The sequence below is a fragment of the Oncorhynchus clarkii genome, chromosome 18 (genome assembly GCF_045791955.1).
Source record: "Oncorhynchus clarkii lewisi isolate Uvic-CL-2024 chromosome 18, UVic_Ocla_1.0, whole genome shotgun sequence".
NCBI classification, from domain to species: Eukaryota; Metazoa; Chordata; class Actinopteri; order Salmoniformes; family Salmonidae; genus Oncorhynchus; species Oncorhynchus clarkii.
This window is the reverse complement of record NC_092164.1, coordinates 5,143,251-5,162,010: the sequence shown is the minus strand read 5'-3', so window position 1 is coordinate 5,162,010 and position 18,760 is coordinate 5,143,251. Positions and strand designations below refer to the sequence as shown.

At 45.3% G+C, this 18,760-nt stretch overlaps 1 protein-coding gene across 1 annotated transcript in view; it reads left to right on the top strand.

The window, feature by feature from the left end:
• The window catches only part of LOC139373932 (dystrophin-like), a 130,396-nt gene extending 121,329 nt beyond the window's left edge, over positions 1-9,067 (top strand). The window contains exons 28-30 of the mRNA XM_071115017.1: positions 5,013-5,239; positions 5,483-5,608; positions 8,929-9,067. Of these exons, the coding sequence (XP_070971118.1) occupies positions 5,013-5,239; positions 5,483-5,608; positions 8,929-9,067 (492 nt within the window). The remainder of the gene's footprint in view (positions 1-5,012; positions 5,240-5,482; positions 5,609-8,928) is intronic.
• Positions 9,068-18,760: the final 9,693 nt, after the last annotated feature.

Sequence of the window (18,760 nt, the reverse complement as noted above, 5' to 3'; positions counted from 1 at the left end):
TGCCTCCCACCATGTGTTACACAAGTGCAGGTTGAAGTGGAGGGATATTTATTATGTTGATAAAAAGGCTGTGGATTGAATAACTGAACTCCCAGGTGTGCTGCACAGGTTAAGGCTGAACAAGGCAGAGGGGACCACTACAGATTGATGTTTACCTGACCACCTGTCTTGTTGTACAGGTGGAAACAGGGAAGGGCAAGCAGAAGGCCAAGGGAGATAGGAGAGTGATGTTCCCGCCCATCCAGGGACAGACAGCACCAGGAGACGACTCAGAGCAGGCAGGAAACATAATAGTCCAGGTTGAACAGTAGTCCAGCTCCTCTGTGGTGTCTGTCTAGTCCAGGTTGAACAGTAGTCCAGCTCCTCTGTGATGTCTATGTCTAGTCCAGGTTGAACAGTAGTCTAGCTCCTCTGTGGTGTCTATGTCTAGTCCAGGTTGAACAGTAGTCCAGCTCCTCTGTGGTGTCTGTCTAGTCCAGGTTGAACAGTAGTCCAGCTCCTCTGTGATGTCTATGTCTAGTCCAGGTTGAACAGTAGTCTAGCTCCTCTGTGGTGTCTATGTCTAGTCCAGGTTGAACAGTAGTCCAGCTCCTCTGTGGTGTCTGTCTAGTCCAGGTTGAACAGTAGTCCAGCTCCTCTGTGGTGTCTATGTCTAGTCCAGGTTGAACAGTAGTCTAGCTCCTCTGTGGTGTCTATGTCTAGTCCAGGTTGAACAGTAGTCCAGCTCCTCTGTGATGTCTCTGTCTAGTCCAGGTTGAACAGTAGTCTAGCTCCTCTGTGGTGTCTATGTCTAGTCCAGGTTGAACAGTAGTCCAGCTCCTCTGTGGTGTCTGTCTAGTCCAGGTTGAACAGTAGTCCAGCTCCTCTGTGGTGTCTGTCTAGTCCAGGTTGAACAGTAGTCCAGCTCCTCTGTGATGTCTATGTCTAGTCCAGGTTGAACAGTAGTCTAGCTCCTCTGTGGTGTCTATGTCTAGTCCAGGTTGAACAGTAGTCCAGCTCCTCTGTGGTGTCTGTCTAGTCGAGGTTGAACAGTAGTCCAGCTCCTCTGTGATGTCTATGTCTAGTCCAGGTTGAACAGTAGTCTAGCTCCTCTGTGGTGTCTATGTCTAGTCCAGGTTGAACAGTAGTCCAGCTCCTCTGTGGTGTCTGTCTAGTCCAGGTTGAACAGTAGTCCAGCTCCTCTGTGGTGTCTATGTCTAGTCCAGGTTGAACAGTAGTCTAGCTCCTCTGTGATGTCTATGTCTAGTCCAGGTTGAACAGTAGTCTAGCTCCTCTGTGGTGTCTATGTCTAGTCCAGGTTGAACAGTAGTCCAGCTCCTCTGTGGTGTCTGTCTAGTCCAGGTTGAACAGTAGTCCAGCTCCTCTGTGATGTCTATGTCTAGTCCAGGTTGAACAGTAGTCTAGCTCCTCTGTGGTGTCTATGTCTAGTCCAGGTTGAACAGTAGTCTTGCTCCTCTGTGGTGTCTGTCTAGTCCAGGTTGAACAGTAGTCTAGCTCCTCTGTGGTGTCTATGTCTAGTCCAGGTTGAACAGTAGTCCAGCTCCTCTGTGGTGTCTGTCTAGTCCAGGTTGAACAGTAGTCCAGCTCCTCTGTGGCGTCTATGTCTAGTCCAGGTTGAACAGTAGTCCAGCTCCTCTGTGGTGTCTGTCTAGTCCAGGTTGAACAGTAGTCTAGCTCCTCTGTGGTGTCTATGGCTAGTCCAGGTTGAACAGTAGTCCAGCTCCTCTGTGGTGTCTATGTCTAGTCCAGGTTGAACAGTAGTCCAGCTCCTCTGTGGTGTCTGTCTAGTCCAGGTTGAACAGGAGTCCAGCTCCTCTGTGATGTCTATGTCTAGTCCAGGTTGAACAGTAGTCTAGCTCCTCTGTGATGTCTATGTCTAGTCCAGGTTGAACAGTAGTCTAGCTCCTCTGTGATGTCTATGTCTAGTCCAGGTTGAACAGTAGTCTAGCTCCTCTGTGATGTCTATGTCTAGTCCAGGTTGAACAGTAGTCTAGCTCTTCTGTGGTGTGTATGTCTAGTCCAGGTTGAACAGTAGTCTAGCTCCTCTGTGGTGTGTATGTCTAGTCCAGGTTGAACAGTAGTCTAGCTCCTCTGTGGTGTCTATGTCTAGTCCAGGTTGAACAGTAGTCTAGCTCCTCTGTGATGTCTATGTCTAGTCCAGGATGAACAGTAGTCCAGCTCCTCTGTGGTGTCTGTCTAGTCCAGGTTGAACAGTAGTCTAGCTCCTCTGTGGTGTCTGTCTAGTCCAGGTTGAACAGTAGTCCAGCTCCTCTGTGGTGTCTATGTCTAGTCCAGGTTGAACAGTAGTCTAGCTCCTCTGTGGTGTCTGTCTAGTCCAGGTTGAACAGGAGTCCAGCTCCTCTGTGGTGTGTATGTCTAGTCCAGGTTGAACAGTAGTCCAGCTCCTCTGTGGTGTGTATGTCTAGTCCAGGTTGAACAGTAGTCCAGCTCCTCTGTGGTGTCTATGTCTAGTCCAGGTTGAACAGTAGTCCAGCTCCTCTGTGGTGTCTATGTCTAGTCCAGGTTGAACAGTAGTCCAGCTCCTCTGTGGTGTCTGTCTAGTCCAGGTTGAACAGTAGTCCAGCTCCTATGTGGTGGCTATGTCTAGTCCAGGTTGAACAGTAGTCCAGCTCCTCTGTGGTGTCTGTCTAGTCCAGGTTGAACAGTAGTCCAGCTCCTCTGTGGTGTCTGTCTAGTCCAGGTTGAACAGTAGTCCAGCTCCTCTGTGGTGTCTGTCTAGTCCAGGTTGAACAGTAGTCTAGCTCCTCTGTGGTGTCTGTCTAGTCCAGGTTGAACAGTAGTCCAGCTCCTCTGTGGTGTTTGTCTAGTCCAGGTTGAACAGTAGTCCAGCTCCTCTGTGGTGTCTATGTCTAGTCCAGGTTGAACAGTAGTCTAGCTCCTCTGTGATGTCTATGTCTAGTCCAGGTTGAACAGTAGTCTAGCTCCTCTGTGGTGTCTATGTCTAGTCCAGGTTGAACAGTAGTCCAGCTCCTCTGTGGTGTCTGTCTAGTCCAGGTTGAACAGTAGTCCAGCTCCTCTGTGATGTCTATGTCTAGTCCAGGTTGAACAGTAGTCTAGCTCCTCTGTGGTGTCTATGTCTAGTCCAGGTTGAACAGTAGTCCAGCTCCTCTGTGGTGTCTGTCTAGTCCAGGTTGAACAGTAGTCCAGCTCCTCTGTGGTGTCTATGTCTAGTCCAGGTTGAACAGTAGTCTAGCTCCTCTGTGGTGTCTATGTCTAGTCCAGGTTGAACAGTAGTCTTGCTCCTCTGTGGTGTCTGTCTAGTCCAGGTTGAACAGTAGTTTAGCTCCTCTGTGGTGTCTATGTCTAGTCCAGGTTGAACAGTAGTCCAGCTCCTCTGTGGTGTCTGTCTAGTCCAGGTTGAACAGTAGTCCAGCTCCTCTGTGGCGTCTATGTCTAGTCCAGGTTGAACAGTAGTCCAGCTCCTCTGTGGTGTCTTTCTAGTCCAGGTTGAACAGTAGTCTAGCTCCTCTGTGGTGTCTATGGCTAGTCCAGGTTGAACAGTAGTCCAGCTCCTCTGTGGTGTCTATGTCTAGTCCAGGTTGAACAGTAGTCCAGCTCCTCTGTGGTGTCTGTCTAGTCCAGGTTGAACAGGAGTACAGCTCCTCTGTGATGTCTATGTCTAGTCCAGGTTGAACAGTAGTCTAGCTCCTCTGTGATGTCTATGTCTAGTCCAGGTTGAACAGTATTCTAGCTCCTCTGTGATGTCTATGTCTAGTCCAGGGTGAACAGTAGTCTAGCTCCTCTGTGATGTATATGTCTAGTCCAGGTTGAACAGTAGTCTAGCTCTTCTGTGGTGTGTATGTCTAGTCCAGGTTGAACAGTAGTCTAGCTCCTCTGTGGTGTGTATGTCTAGTCCAGGTTGAACAGTAGTCTAGCTCCTCTGTGGTGTCTATGTCTAGTCCAGGTTGAACAGGAGTCCAGCTCCTCTGTGGTGTGTATGTCTAGTCCAGGTTGAACAGTAGTCCAGCTCCTCTGTGGTGTGTATGTCTAGTCCAGGTTGAACAGTAGTCTAGCTCCTCTGTGGTGTCTATGTCTAGTCCAGGTTGAACAGTAGTCTAGCTCATCTGTGGTGTCTATGTCTAGTCCAGGTTGAACAGTAGTCCAGCTCCTCTGTGGTGTCTGTCTAGTCCAGGTTGAACAGTAGTCCAGCTCCTATGTGGTGTCTATGTCTAGTCCAGGTTGAACAGTAGTCCAGCTCCTCTGTGGTGTCTGTCTAGTCCAGGTTGAACAGTAGTCCAGCTCCTCTGTGGTGTCTGTCTAGTCCAGGTTGAATAGTAGTCTAGCTCCTCTGTGATGTCTATGTCTAGTCCAGGTTGAACAGTAGTCTAGCTCCTCTGTGGTGTCTGTCTAGTCCAGGTTGAACAGTAGTCCAGCTCCTCTGTGGTGTCTGTCTAGTCCAGGTTGAACAGTAGTCTAGCTCCTCTGTGGTGTCTGTCTAGTCCAGGTTGAACAGTAGTCCAGCTCCTCTGTGGTGTCTGTCTAGTCCAGGTTGAACAGTAGTCTAGCTCCTCTGTGGTGTCTGTCTAGTCCAGGTTGAACAGTAGTCTAGCTCCTCTGTGGTGTCTGTCTAGTCCAGGTTGAACAGTAGTCCAGCTCCTCTGTGGTGTCTATGTCTAGTCCAGGTTGAACAGTAGTCTAGCTCCTCTGTGGTGTCTATGTCTAGTCCAGGTTGAACAGTAGTCTAGCTCCTCTGTGGTGTCTATGTTTAGTCCAGATTGAACAGTAGTCCAGCTCCTCTGTGGTGTCTATGTTTAGTCCAGGTTGAGTAGAAAACAATCTCAGCACACTGGTGATCTTCATGCTCTGCCATTTAACCGAGAACAGGAAGTCATAGTTGAGAGATTCCAGTACTTATACATGACAGATGAGTTTCCAGTAGTTGTGAGCTCCTCTGTGATTGTAATCTTCCCCCAGGTTGAGTAGAAAAATCATTTTAGGATCTTGATGCTCCACAAATCTAATGGATGTTATTTAATTAACGTATCTACCAGGTGGAGTACCAGGGCTCGGGCCTCCCAGCGCGCCTGCCCGACTCGGACGGCCCTGTGTTTGGCCAGCTGGACTGTACCCCTGCTGGGCTGTCAGAGCAGAAGCAGCGGGCGGAGAAGGTCTACCAGGAACAACTGACCACGGCTAATAACAAGAGAAAAGAGCTGCTCCTTAACCGCAGCACCAAACAGAAGAACGAGAGAGAGATGCTCAACAGGAACAGGAAGGAGTGAGTGCAAGGGGGAAGGCAGGGGGGGGAGGTGGGGGAAAGGGAGCGAGAGGGAGTCATGGAGAGACGGGGGAGTGGGGAGGGTGAAATTCTCCACTTGAAATTCAGAAAGTGAGTGAATAAAATGAGAATGCAGAAAAAAAATGGTATATGGAATGGTTCAAGGTTAAAGGCCATTTTATATGCGATGTCTTGTCTATATGTTCTGTTTCTATATTTTCCTCTCACTCTCTCTCCTGGCAGACTGATAAACGACCACATCAACCGCTTTGAGAAGCTGCATAACCTGAGGGCCTCGTTGGAGGACACCTGGAGACGCAGCGCCGACCTGAAACGCCACCGAGACAGAGAGGAGAAGGAATTCATCAAGTAATATACTCAAATCACAACCTGGATTGGCCCTAACCCTTCTATGTTTACAGATCTGTAAGATGGAAACAATATGATGGAAGCTTTCCCACTACACTGTTTATACCTATCCAGACCCTTCAGATCTACCACTACACTGTTAATACCTATCCATACCCTTCAGATCTACCACTACACTGTTAATACCTATCCAGACCCTTCAGATCTACCACTACACTGTTTATACCTATCCAGACCCTTCAGATCTACCACTACACTGTTTATACCTATCCAGACCCTTCAGATCTACCACTACACTGTTAATACCTATCCAGACCCTTCAGATCTACCACTACACTGTTTATACCTATCCAGACCCTTCAGATCTACCACTACACTGTTAATACCTATCCAGACCCTTCAGATCCACCACTACACTGTTTATCCAGACCCTTCAGATCTACCACTACACTGTTTATACCTATCCATACCCTTCAGATCTACCACTACACTGTTAATACCTATCCAGACCCTTCAGATCCACCACTACACTGTTTATACCTATCCAGACCCTTCAGATCTACCACTACACTGTTTATCCAGACCCTTCAGATCCACCACTACACTGTTTATACCTATCCAGACCCTTCAGATCTACCACTACACTGTTTATACCTATCCAGACCCTTCAGATCTACCACTACACTGTTAATACCTATCCAGACCCTTCAGATCTACCACTACACTGTTTATCCAGACCCTTCAGATCCACCACTACACTGTTTATACCTATCCAGACCCTTCAGATCTACCACTACACTGTTTATCCAGACCCTTCAGATCTACCACTACACTGTTTATCCAGACCCTTCAGATCCACCACTACACTGTTTATACCTATCCAGACCCTTCAGATCTACCACTACACTGTTTATCCAGACCCTTCAGATCTACCACTACACTGTTAATACCTATCCAGACCCTTCAGATCCACCACTACACTGTTTATCCAGACCCTTCAGATCTACCACTACACTGTTTATACCTATCCATACCCTTCAGATCTACCACTACACTGTTAATACCTATCCAGACCCTTCAGATCCACCACTACACTGTTTATACCTATCCAGACCCTTCAGATCTACCACTACACTGTTTATCCAGACCCTTCAGATCCACCACTACACTGTTAATACCTATCCAGACCCTTCAGATCTACCACTACACTGTTTATACCTATCCATACCCTTCAGATCTACCACTACACTGTTAATACCTATCCAGACCCTTTAGATCTACCACTACACTGTTAATACCTATCCAGACCCTTCAGATCTACCACTACACTGTTAATACCTATCCAGACCCTTCAGATCTACCACTACACTGTTTATACCTATCCAGACCCTTCAGATCTACCACTACACTGTTAATACCTATCCAGACCCTTCAGATCTACCACTACACTGTTTATACCTATCCAGACCCTTCAGATCCACCACTACACTGTTTATACCTATCCAGACCCTTCAGATCCACCACTACACTGTTTATACCTATCCAGACCCTTCAGATCCACCACTACACTGTTAATACCTATCCAGACCCTTCAGATCTACCACTACACTGTTTATCCAGACCCTTCAGATCTATCACTACACTGTTTATACCTATCCAGACCCTTCAGATCTACCACTACACTGTTAATACCTATCCAGACCCTTCAGATCTACCACTACACTGTTTATACCTATCCAGACCCTTCAGATCTACCACTACACTGTTAATACCTATCCAGACCCTTCAGATCTACCACTACACTGTTAATACCTATCCAGACCCTTCAGATCTACCACTACACTGTTTATACCTATCCAGACCCTTCAGATCTACCACTACACTGTTAATACCTATCCAGACCCTTCAGATCTACCACTACACTGTTTATACCTATCCAGACCCTTCAGATCTACCACTACACTGTTTATACCTATCCAGACCCTTCAGATCTACCACTACACTGTTTATACCTATCCAGACCCTTCAGATCTACCACTACACTGTTAATACCTATCCAGACCCTTCAGATCCACCACTACACTGTTTATACCTATCCAGACCCTTCAGATCCACCACTACACTGTTTATCCAGACCCTTCAGATCTACCACTACACTGTTTATACCTATCCAGACCCTTCAGATCTACCACTACACTGTTTATACCTATCCAGACCCTTCAGATCCACCACTACACTGTTTATACCTATCCAGACCCTTCAGATCTACCACTACACTGTTTATACCTATCCAGACCCTTCAGATCTACCACTACACTGTTTATACCTATCCAGACCCTTCAGATCTACCACCACACTGTTTATACCTATCCAGACCCTTTAGATCTACCACTACACTGTTTATACCTATCCAGACCCTTCAGATCCACCACTACACTGTTTATACCTATCCAGACCCTTCAGATCCACCACTACACTGTTTATACCTATCCAGACCCTTCAGATCTACCACTACACTGTTTATACCTATCCAGACCCTTCAGATCTACCACTACACTGTTTATACCTATCCAGACCCTTCAGATACACCACTACACTGTTTATACCTATCCAGACCCTTCAGATCTACCACCACACTGTTTATACCTATCCAGACCCTTCAGATACACTAGCATCGGGGGTTAGGGTTAAGAAGGAGAAAAAGGTAGTGATTTGGGACCGGCTGATTGAGTCGATCACTGTCATGATAGTTGACATCTGCTTTCTGTGCCATCACATTCTGACGTTGATCTCTGATGTCTATGACAGGTCTGGGAGCAGTCTGCTGATTGATTGACCACATTCTGACGTTGATCTCTGATGTCTATGACAGGTCTGGGAGCAGTCTGCTGATTGATTGACCACATTCTGACGTTGATCTCTGATGTCTCTGACAGGTCTGGGAGCAGTCTGCTGATTGATTGACCACATTCTGACGTTGATCTCTGATGTCTATGACAGGTCTGGGAGCAGTCTTCTGATTGATTGACCACATTCTGACGTTGATCTCTGATGTCTCTGACAGGTCTGGGAGCAGTCTGCTGATTGATTGACCACATTCTGACATTGATCTCTGATGTCTATGACAGGTCTGGGAGCAGTCTTCTGATTGATTGACCACATTCTGACGTTGATCTCTGATGTTTCTGACAGGTCTGGGAGCAGTCTGCTGATTGATTGACCACATTCTGACGTTGATCTCTGATGTTTCTGACAGGTCTGGGAGCAGTCTGCTGATTGATTGACCACATTCTGACGTTGATCTCTGATGTCTATGACAGGTCTGGGAGCAGTCTTCTGATTGACCAGTGTGAGCAGTACCGCCGCTGTTACCAGTGCAAGAGGAAGACAGAGAACTGTGGAGAGACAAACATCTGGAAAGAGTCTCACTACATCCCTGGCTCTCGTCTCATGGTGTAGACCGCTGAAACCTGGTCTCAGAGCAAACGTAGCCATGCCACTCCATTTAGTATGATATGTTACTTTACATTATATTAGTATTACATTGGCTTACCAACGTAATACCGGTCGTACAATATAATACGAATTGTAGGACGTATCCTACGTCTTGATCGCACCAGTATCGTTTAGTATGGTATATCACGCTCAACTGCTTTAGTATAATATATCACACTCAACTGCTTTAGTATGATATATCACACTCAACTGCTTTAGTATGATATATCACACTCAACTGTTTTAGTATGATATATCACACTCAACTGCTTCAGTATAATATATCACACTCAACTGCTTTAGTATGATATATCACACTCAACTGCTTTAGTATGATATATCACACTCAACTGCTTTAGTATGATATATCACACTCAACTGCTTTAGTTTGATATATCACACTCAACTGCTTTAGTATGATATATCACACTCAACTGCTTACGATACAATATATCACACTCAACTGCTTTAGTATGATATATCACACTCAACTGCTTTAGTGTGATATATCACACTCAACTGCTTTAGTTTGATATATCACACTCAACTGCTTTAGTTTGATATATCACACTCAACTGCTTTAGTTTGATATATCACACTCAACTGCTTTAGTTTGATATATCACACTCAACTGCTTTAGTTTGATATATCACACTCAACTGCTTTAGTTTGATATATCACACTCAACTGCTTTAGTTTGATATATCACACTCAACTGCTTTAGTTTGATATATCACACTCGACTGCTTTAGTTTGATATATCACACTCAACTGCTTTAGTTTGATATATCACACTCAACTGCTTTAGTTTGATATATCACACTCAACTGCTTTAGTTTGATATATCACACTCAACTGCTTTAGTTTGATATATCACACTCAACTGCTTTAGTTTGATATATCACACTCGACTGCTTTAGTATGATATATCACACTCGACTGCTTTAGTTTGATATATCACACTCGACTGCTTTAGTATGATATATCACACTCAACTGCTTTAGTATGATTAGGTTAGGAGTTAAGGTTTGGAGTTAAGTTAAAAGGTTTGGGGAAGGGTTAGCTAGCATGCTAAGTAGTTGCAAAGTACCTAAAAAGTAGTAAGTAGCTGCAAAGCTGCTAAAATGCTAAAGTTGTCTGTGATTAGATTGAAATATGTATTCTTTGGCTTGCTAAACGTTTGCTCTGCCTTAAGTAACCTACTGTCATACCAACGTAACATATCATACTCATTTGAGTGTCCCTGGATTTACATATGCCAAAAAGGAGATGTTCTATTGGAGTGGCACGGATTTTAGTAAAATATAAAATATGTTCTGAGACCAGTCTGGTAGAACGCATGATGTGTAACCGCAACAGAGCTGGAGTCAATTCCATTTCAAGTCCATTTCAATTCCATTTCAATTCCAGTCAATTCCATTTCAATTCCAGTCAATTCCATTTCAATTCCAGTCAATTCCATTTAAATTCCAGTCAATTCCATTTAAATTCCATTTAAATTCCAGTCAATTCCATTTAAATTCCAGTCAATTCCATTTCAATTCCAGTCAATTCCATTTAAATTTCAGTCAATTCCATTTCAATTCCAGTCAATTCCATTTCAATTCCATTTCAATTCCATTTCAATTCCAGTCAATTCCATTTCAATTCCAGTCAATTCCATTTCAATTCCAGTCAATTCCATTTAAATTCCAGTCAATTCCATTTAAATTCCATTTAAATTCCAGTCAATTCCATTTCAATTCCAGTCAATTCCATTTCAATTCCAGTCAATTCCATTTAAATTTCAGTCAATTCCATTTCAATTCCAGTCAATTCCATTTCAATTCCATTTCAATTCCAGTCAATTCCATTTAAATTCCAGTCAATTCCATTTCAATTCCAGTCAATTCCATTTCAATTCCATTTCAATTCCATTTCAATTCCATTTCAATTCCAGTCAATTCCATTTCAATTCCAGTCAATTCCATTTCAATTCCATTTCAATTCCATTTCAATTCCAGTCAATTTCATTTAAATTCCAGTCAATTTCGGAAAGTAAATCCAATTCCAAATTTTCCTCATTGAAAAGCATCGTAGATAATTGGAGTTGGAATTTCAGTGTACTTCCTGAATTGACTGGAATTTAAATAGAATTGACTCCAACCCTGAACAATCCTCAGAAGACTACAAATCTTAGACTTAATCCTATAAATAAACACCAGTCTGTGAAGGATAATACTTGAATATGTTTGTGCTTGTAGGCTAATTGAGTGTGTGTGTTAAACATCATAGTGTGTACAACACCTGTAGCCTTCATGAGGGTTTGTTTCTGCTCTTCTGTATTTTTTCACCCCGATCATGTGTGTGTGTGTGTGTGTGTCTGTGTGTGTGTGGCTGTGTGTGTGTGTGGCTGTGTGTGTGTTTCGTCACCTTTGATTGATTGTAAAACAGCTTGACCAATCCTGTCGGTCAACATAATGACCCATTGGCTGTGGACTCATCTCTTACCTAGTCAGCATTCTCTCCAGTGCACAAACTGGCCAACTAGTCTGTGATGACGTATAACAAACAGTAGGGGGCGGGATAGACCAGAAGGTCTAGAGGAGGGAGAGAAGGATGACTGTCTGTTAATCAGAGATAATAGAAGATATATGGAGGGATGGAGAACAGTCAAGGAGGAGAGGTGCAGAAGGGAGAGAGGATGGATGAAAGACTGCAGGGAGTGAATGAGGGGGAGAAGTGCATGTGTAGGCTTCATTACACAGAGTAAGGCCTGCATCCAAAATGGAACCCTATTCCCGACATAGTGCACTATGCTCTATGGGCTCTGGTCTAAAGTAGTGCACTATGCTCTATGGGGCTCTGGTCAAAAGTAGTGCACTATAAAGGGAATAGGGTGCCATTTGGGATACAAACTATGATGGATGTTCTGCTGAAGTTCAAGAAGAGATTATTTTAGCTTGTTAGTTAGTGGACTCTCTGTATCAGTGTCTTCTTTCCCGTCCTCTCACACTGACACTTATCTGTACACATACAGTGGCAAGAAAAAGTATGTGAATCCTTTGGAATTGTCTCGATTTCTGAATAAATTGGTCATAAAATTAGATCTGATCTTCATCTTAGTCACAACAACAGATAACATAGTGGCGGCAGGGTAGCCTAGTGGTTAGAGCGTTGGACTAGTAACCAGCAGGTAGCCTAGTGGTTAGAGCGTTGGAATAGTAACCAGCAGGTAGCCTAGTGGTTAGAGCGTTGGAATAGTAACCAGCAGGTAGCCTAGTGGTTAGAGTGTTGGACTAGTAACTGGAAAGTTGCAAGTTCAAACCCCCGAGCTGACAAGGTACAAATATTTAATTCTGCCCCTGAACAGGCAGTTAACCTACTGTTCCTAGGCCGTCATTGAAAATAAGAATTTGTTCTTAACTCACTTGCCTAGTTAAATAAAGGTAAAAAAATAACACACAAATTATTGTATTTTTCTTGTCTATATTGATTACATCATTTAAACATTCACAGTGTAGGTTGGAAAAAGTATGTGAACCCCTAGGCTAATGACTTCTCCAAAATATAATTGGAATCCAATCAATGAGACGAGTTTGGAGATGTTTGTTAGAGCTGCCCTGCCCTATAAAAACACTCACAAAATGTGAGTTTGCTATTCACAAGAAGCATTGCCTGATGGGAACCATGTCTCGAACAAGAGAGATCTCAGAAGATCTAATTGTTACAAAAGTATCTCTAAAAGCCTTGATGTTCATCAGTTCATAATAAGACAAATTTTCTATAAATGGAGAAAGTTCAGCACTGTTGCTACTCTTCCTAGGAGTGGCCGTCCTGCAAAGATGACTGCAAGAGCACAGCGCAGAATACTCAATGAGGTTAAGAAGAATCCTAGAGTCAGCTAAAGACTTACAGAAATCTCTGGAACATGCTAACATCTCTGTTGACGAGTCTACGATACATAAAACACTAAACAAGATGGTGTTCATGGGAGGACACAACAGAAATAGCCACTGCTGTCCAAAAAAACACATTGCCGCACATCTGAAGTTCACTAAGGAGCATCTGGATGTTCCACAGCGCTTCTGGCAAAATATTCTGTGGACAGATTAAACTACAGTTGAGTTGTTTGGATGGAACACACACCATTATGTGTGGAGAAAAAAAGGCACAGCACACTAACACCAAAACCTCATCCCAACTGTAAAGTTTGGTGGAGGGAGTATCATGGTTTGGGGCTGCTTTGCTGTCTCAGGGCCTGGACAGCTTGCTATCATCAACAGAAAAATGTATTCCCAAGTTTATCGGGAGAATATAAGGCTATCTGTCCGACAATTGAAGCTTAACAGAAGTTGGGTGATGCAACAGGACCCAAAATGAACGACCCAAAACACAGAAGTAAATCAACAACAGAATGGCTTCAACAGAATAAAATACGCCTTCTGGAGTGGCCCTGACCTCAACCTGATTGAGATGCTGTGGCATGACCTCAAGAGAGCAGTTCAAAATCAAATCAAATCAAATGTATTTATATAGCCCTTCGTACATCAGCTGATATCACAAAGTGCTGTACAGAAACCCAGCCTAAAACCCCAAACAGCAAGCAATGCAGGTGTAGAATTACGGTGGCTAGGAAAAACTCCCTAGAAAGGCCAAAACCTAGGAAGAAACCTAGAGAGGAACCAGGCTATGTGGGGTGGCCAGTCCTCTTCTGGCTGTGCCGGGTGGAGATTATAACAGAACATGGCCAAGATGTTCAAATGTTCATAAATGACCAGCATGTTCCAATAATAATAAGGCAGAACAGTTGAAACTGGAGCAGCAGCACGGCCAGGTGGACTGGGGACCGCAAGGAGTCATCATGTCATGTAGTCCTGATGCATGGTCCTAGGGCTCAGGTCCTCCGAGAGAGAGAAAGAAAGAGAGAAAGAGAGAATTAGAGAGAGCACACTTAATAAATTCACACAGGACACCGAATAGGACAGGAGAAGTACTCCAGATATAACAAACTGACCCTAGCCCCCCGACACATAAACTACTGCAGCATAAATACTGGAGGCTGAGGACACCCCCGGACAGGGCCAAACAGGAAGGATATAACCCCACCCACTTTGCCAAAGCACAGCCCCCACACCACTAGAGGGATATCTTCAACCACCAACTTACCATCCTGAGACAAGGCTGAGTATAGCCCACAAAGATCTCCGCCACGGCACAACCCAAGGGGGGGGGGGGCGCCAACCCAGACAGGATGATCACATCAGTGACTCAACCCACTCAGGTGACGCACCCCTCCCAGGGACGGTATGAGAGAGCCCCAGTAAGCCAGTGACTCAGCCCCTGTAATAGGGTTAGAGGCAGAGAATCCCAGTGGAAAGAGGGGAACCGGCCAGGCAGAGACAGGCAAGGGCGGTTTGTTGCTCCAGAGCCTTTCCGTTCACCTTCACACTCCTGGGCCAGACTACACTCAATCATATGACCCACTGAAGAGATGAGTCTTCAGTAAAGACTTACAGGTTGAGACCGAGTTTGCGTCTCTGACATGGGTAGGCAGACCGTTCCATAAAAATGGAGCTCTATAGGAGAAAGCCCTGCCTCCAGCTGTTTGCTTAGAAATTCTAGGGACAATGAGGAGGCCTGCGGTTCACACCAGACAGCCCAAGAATATTGCTGAACTGAAACAGTTTTGTAAAGAGGATCGGTCCAAAATTCCTCCTGAATGTTGTGCAGGTCTGATCCTCAACTACAGAAAACGTTTGGTTGAGGTTATTGCTGCCAAAGGAGGGGCAACCAGTTATTAAATCCAAGGGTTCACATACTTTTTCCACCCTGCACTGTGACTGTTCACACGATGTGTTCAATAAAGACATGAAAACGTATAATTGTTTGTGTGTTATTAGTTTAAGCAGACTGTGTGTGTCTGTTGTTGTGACCTAGATGAAGATCAGATCACATTTTATGACCAATTTATGCAGAAATCCGGGTATTTCCAAAGGGTTCACAAACTTTTTCTTGCCTCTGTACCAGGAGTTGTGTGGAACCTATAGTATGTAAATAAACAGAAATGATGTGTGCGCTTGTGGTCTGTATAGTTGATTGATTGCGTACACGTGTTTGCTTCCTGCCTCCTCCCCTAGAATTATTAGAACAAGATGGACATCCTCCCTGAAACATGTGTCTCTGGTCCCAGACCTATGACTCTCACCACAACTATAGCTAGCTACACTGAGACATCCAGACCTATGACTCTCACCACGACTACAGCTAGCTACACTGAGACATCCAGACCTATGACTCTCACCACGACTACAGCTAGCTACACTGAGACATCCAGACCTATGACTCTCACCACGACTACAGCTAGCTACACTGAGACATCCAGACCTATGACTCTCACCACAACTATAGCTAGCTACACTGAGACATCCAGACCTATGACTCTCACCACAACTATAGCTAGCTACACTGAGACATCCAGACCTATGACTCTCACCACGACTACAGATAGCTACACTGAGACATCCAGACCTATGACTCTTACCACAACTATAGCTAGCTACACTGAGACATCCAGACCTATGACTCTCACCACGACTATAGATAGCTACACTGAGACATCCAGACCTATGACTCTTACCACAACTATAGCTAGCTACACTGAGACATACCATTAGTTCATACGGGATGGAAATGTGTGTTCTTCTTTTTTCCCCAACAGCTCCGATACACACTGACAGATATACAAACATTAGGTTGGACAGCCTGGAGCAGAGGGCGTCCGCAGAGCCGCGCCCTATCTACAGATGTAGGATCTTCATTTGATCACTATTTTTGTTGCTGAGAATTTTCCTGCATTGCAGGAACTTCTAGTGTATTTGAGTGTTAAAAAGTCTTATAAAGTTTGTAATTTCCACTTTGACATTTCAGACTTGATTCGCCCAAATGAAAAATCTATTAACCCTGACAAAAACCCATGAATTATCATCTATATAATAATTCACATTTCCTGTTTCTGCAGGATTGTTTTTCTGCTGTAGCAAACTGGCTCAAATGAAGATCCTAGATCTGTATGAGACATGGGGATAACCACCTTCTCCCCCCTCTTAAATCACTGATCTCTTCTCCTGTGTGCTCTGAGACCAATAAATCCCAATCATTACTCATACGATCCAGTCCTGTCTTAGACCTATGGACTTGTTATCCTGACTGCACTGTAACAGCCCTCTGAAACCATGTTGAAGACAGCCCTCTAAAACCCTGTTGAAGGCAGCCCTCTGAAACCCTGTTGAAGGCAGCCCTCTGAAACCCTGTTGAATGCAGCCCTCTGAAACCCTGTTGAAGGCAGCCCTCTGAAACCCTGTTGAAGGCAGCCCTCTAAAACCCTGTTGAAAGCAGCCCTCTGAAACCCTGTTGAAGGCAGCCCTCTGAAACCCTGTTGAAGGCAGCCCTCTGAAACCCTGTTGAAGGCAGCCCTCTGAAACCCTGTTGAATGCAGCCCTCTGAAACCATGTTGAAGGCAGCCCTCTGAAACCCTGTTGAAGGCAGCCCTCTGAAACCCTGTTGAAGGCAGCCCTCTGAAACCTTGTTGAAGGCAGCCCTCTGAAACCCTGTTGAAGGCAGCCCTCTGAAACCCTGTTGAATGCAGCCCTCTGAAACCCTGTTGAAGGCAGCCCTCTGAAACCCTGTTGAAGACAGCCCTCTGAAACCCTGTTGAAGGCAGGCCTCTGAAACCCGGTTGAAGGCAGCCCTCTGAAACCCTGTTGAAGGCAGCCCTCTGAAACCCTGTTGAATGCAACCCTCTGAAACCCTGTTGAAGGCAGCCCTCTGAAACCCTGTTGAATGCAGCCCTCTGAAACCCTGTTGAAGGCAGCCCTCTGAAACCCTGTTGAAGGCAGCCCTCTGAAACCTTGTTGAAGGCAGCCCTCTGAAACCCTGTTGAAGGCAGCCCTCTGAAACCATGTTGAAGGCAGCCCTCTGAAACCCTGTTGAAGGCAGCCCTCTGAAACCCTGTTGAAGGCAGCCCTCTGAAACGTTGTTGAATGCAGCCCTCTGAAACCCTGTTGAAGGCAACCCTCTGAAACCCTGTTGAATGCAACCCTATGAAACGTTGTTGAAGCCAACCCTCTGAAACCCTGTTGAAGGCAACCCTCTGAAACCCTATTGAAGGCAACCCTCTGCAACCATGTTGAAGGCAACCCTCTAAAACCCTGTTGAAAGCAGCCCTCTGAAACCCTGTTGAAGGCAGCCCTCTGAAACCCTGTTGAAGGCAGCCCTCTGAAACCCTGTTGAAGGCAGCCCTCTGAAACCCTGTTGAATGCAGCCCTCTGAAACCATGTTGAAGGCAGCCCTCTGAAACCCTGTTGAAGGCAGCCCTCTGAAACCCTGTTGAAGGCAGCCCTCTGAAACCTTGTTGAAGGCAGCCCTCTGAAACCCTGTTGAAGGCAGCCCTCTGAAACCCTGTTGAATGCAGCCCTCTGAAACCCTGTTGAAGGCAGCCCTCTGAAACCCTGTTGAAGACAGCCCTCTGAAACCCTGTTGAAGGCAGGCCTCTGAAACCCGGTTGAAGGCAGCCCTCTGAAACCCTGTTGAAGGCAGCCCTCTGAAACCCTGTTGAATGCAACCCTCTGAAACCCTGTTGAAGGCAGCCCTCTGAAACCCTGTTGAATGCAGCCCTCTGAAACCCTGTTGAAGGCAGCCCTCTGAAACCCTGTTGAAGGCAGCCCTCTGAAACCTTGTTGAAGGCAGCCCTCTGAAACCCTGTTGAAGGCAGCCCTCTGAAACCATGTTGAAGGCAGCCCTCTGAAACCCTGTTGAAGGCAGCCCTCTGAAACCCTGTTGAAGGCAGCCCTCTGAAACGTTGTTGAATGCAGCCCTCTGAAACCCTGTTGAAGGCAACCCTCTGAAACCCTGTTGAATGCAACCCTATGAAACGTTGTTGAAGCCAACCCTCTGAAACCCTGTTGAAGGCAACCCTCTGAAACCCTATTGAAGGCAACCCTCTGCAACCATGTTGAAGGCAACCCTCTGCAACCCTACCCTGTTGAATGCAGCCCTCTGAAACCCTGTTGAAGGCAGCCCTCTGAAACCCTGTTGAAGGCAGCCCTCTGAAACCCTGTTGAAGGCAGCCCTCTGAAACCCTGTTGAAGGCAGCCCTCTGAAACCCTGTTGAAGGTGATGTATGCTATACATTGTATATATCATATTTCCCAGATGCTCATATCTCTACACCGTATATGAGGAACAGTATAAGGATACAGTATATCATTAGGGGAATAACTTTAGCCCACATGAATCAGGAGGTGTGAGTTGGTGAGTGAGTGCGTGCGTGGGCGAGGGTCATCAGAATAAGGAGGACGTTCCAATTAAGCCACCTCATTATGCCCTGGCTGGTGAATAAACAAACACAGACAACCGCAATATGAAGTCACACTGGAAACACACCATATGAAGTCACACTGGAAACACACCATATGAAGTCACACTGGAAACACACCATATGAAGTCACCCTGGAAACACACCATATGAAGTCACCCTGGAAACACACCATATGAAGTCACACTGGAAACACACCATATGAAGTCACACTGGAAACACACCATATGAAGTCACACTGGAAACACACCATATGAAGTCACACTGGAAACACACCATATGAAGTCACACTGGAAACACAC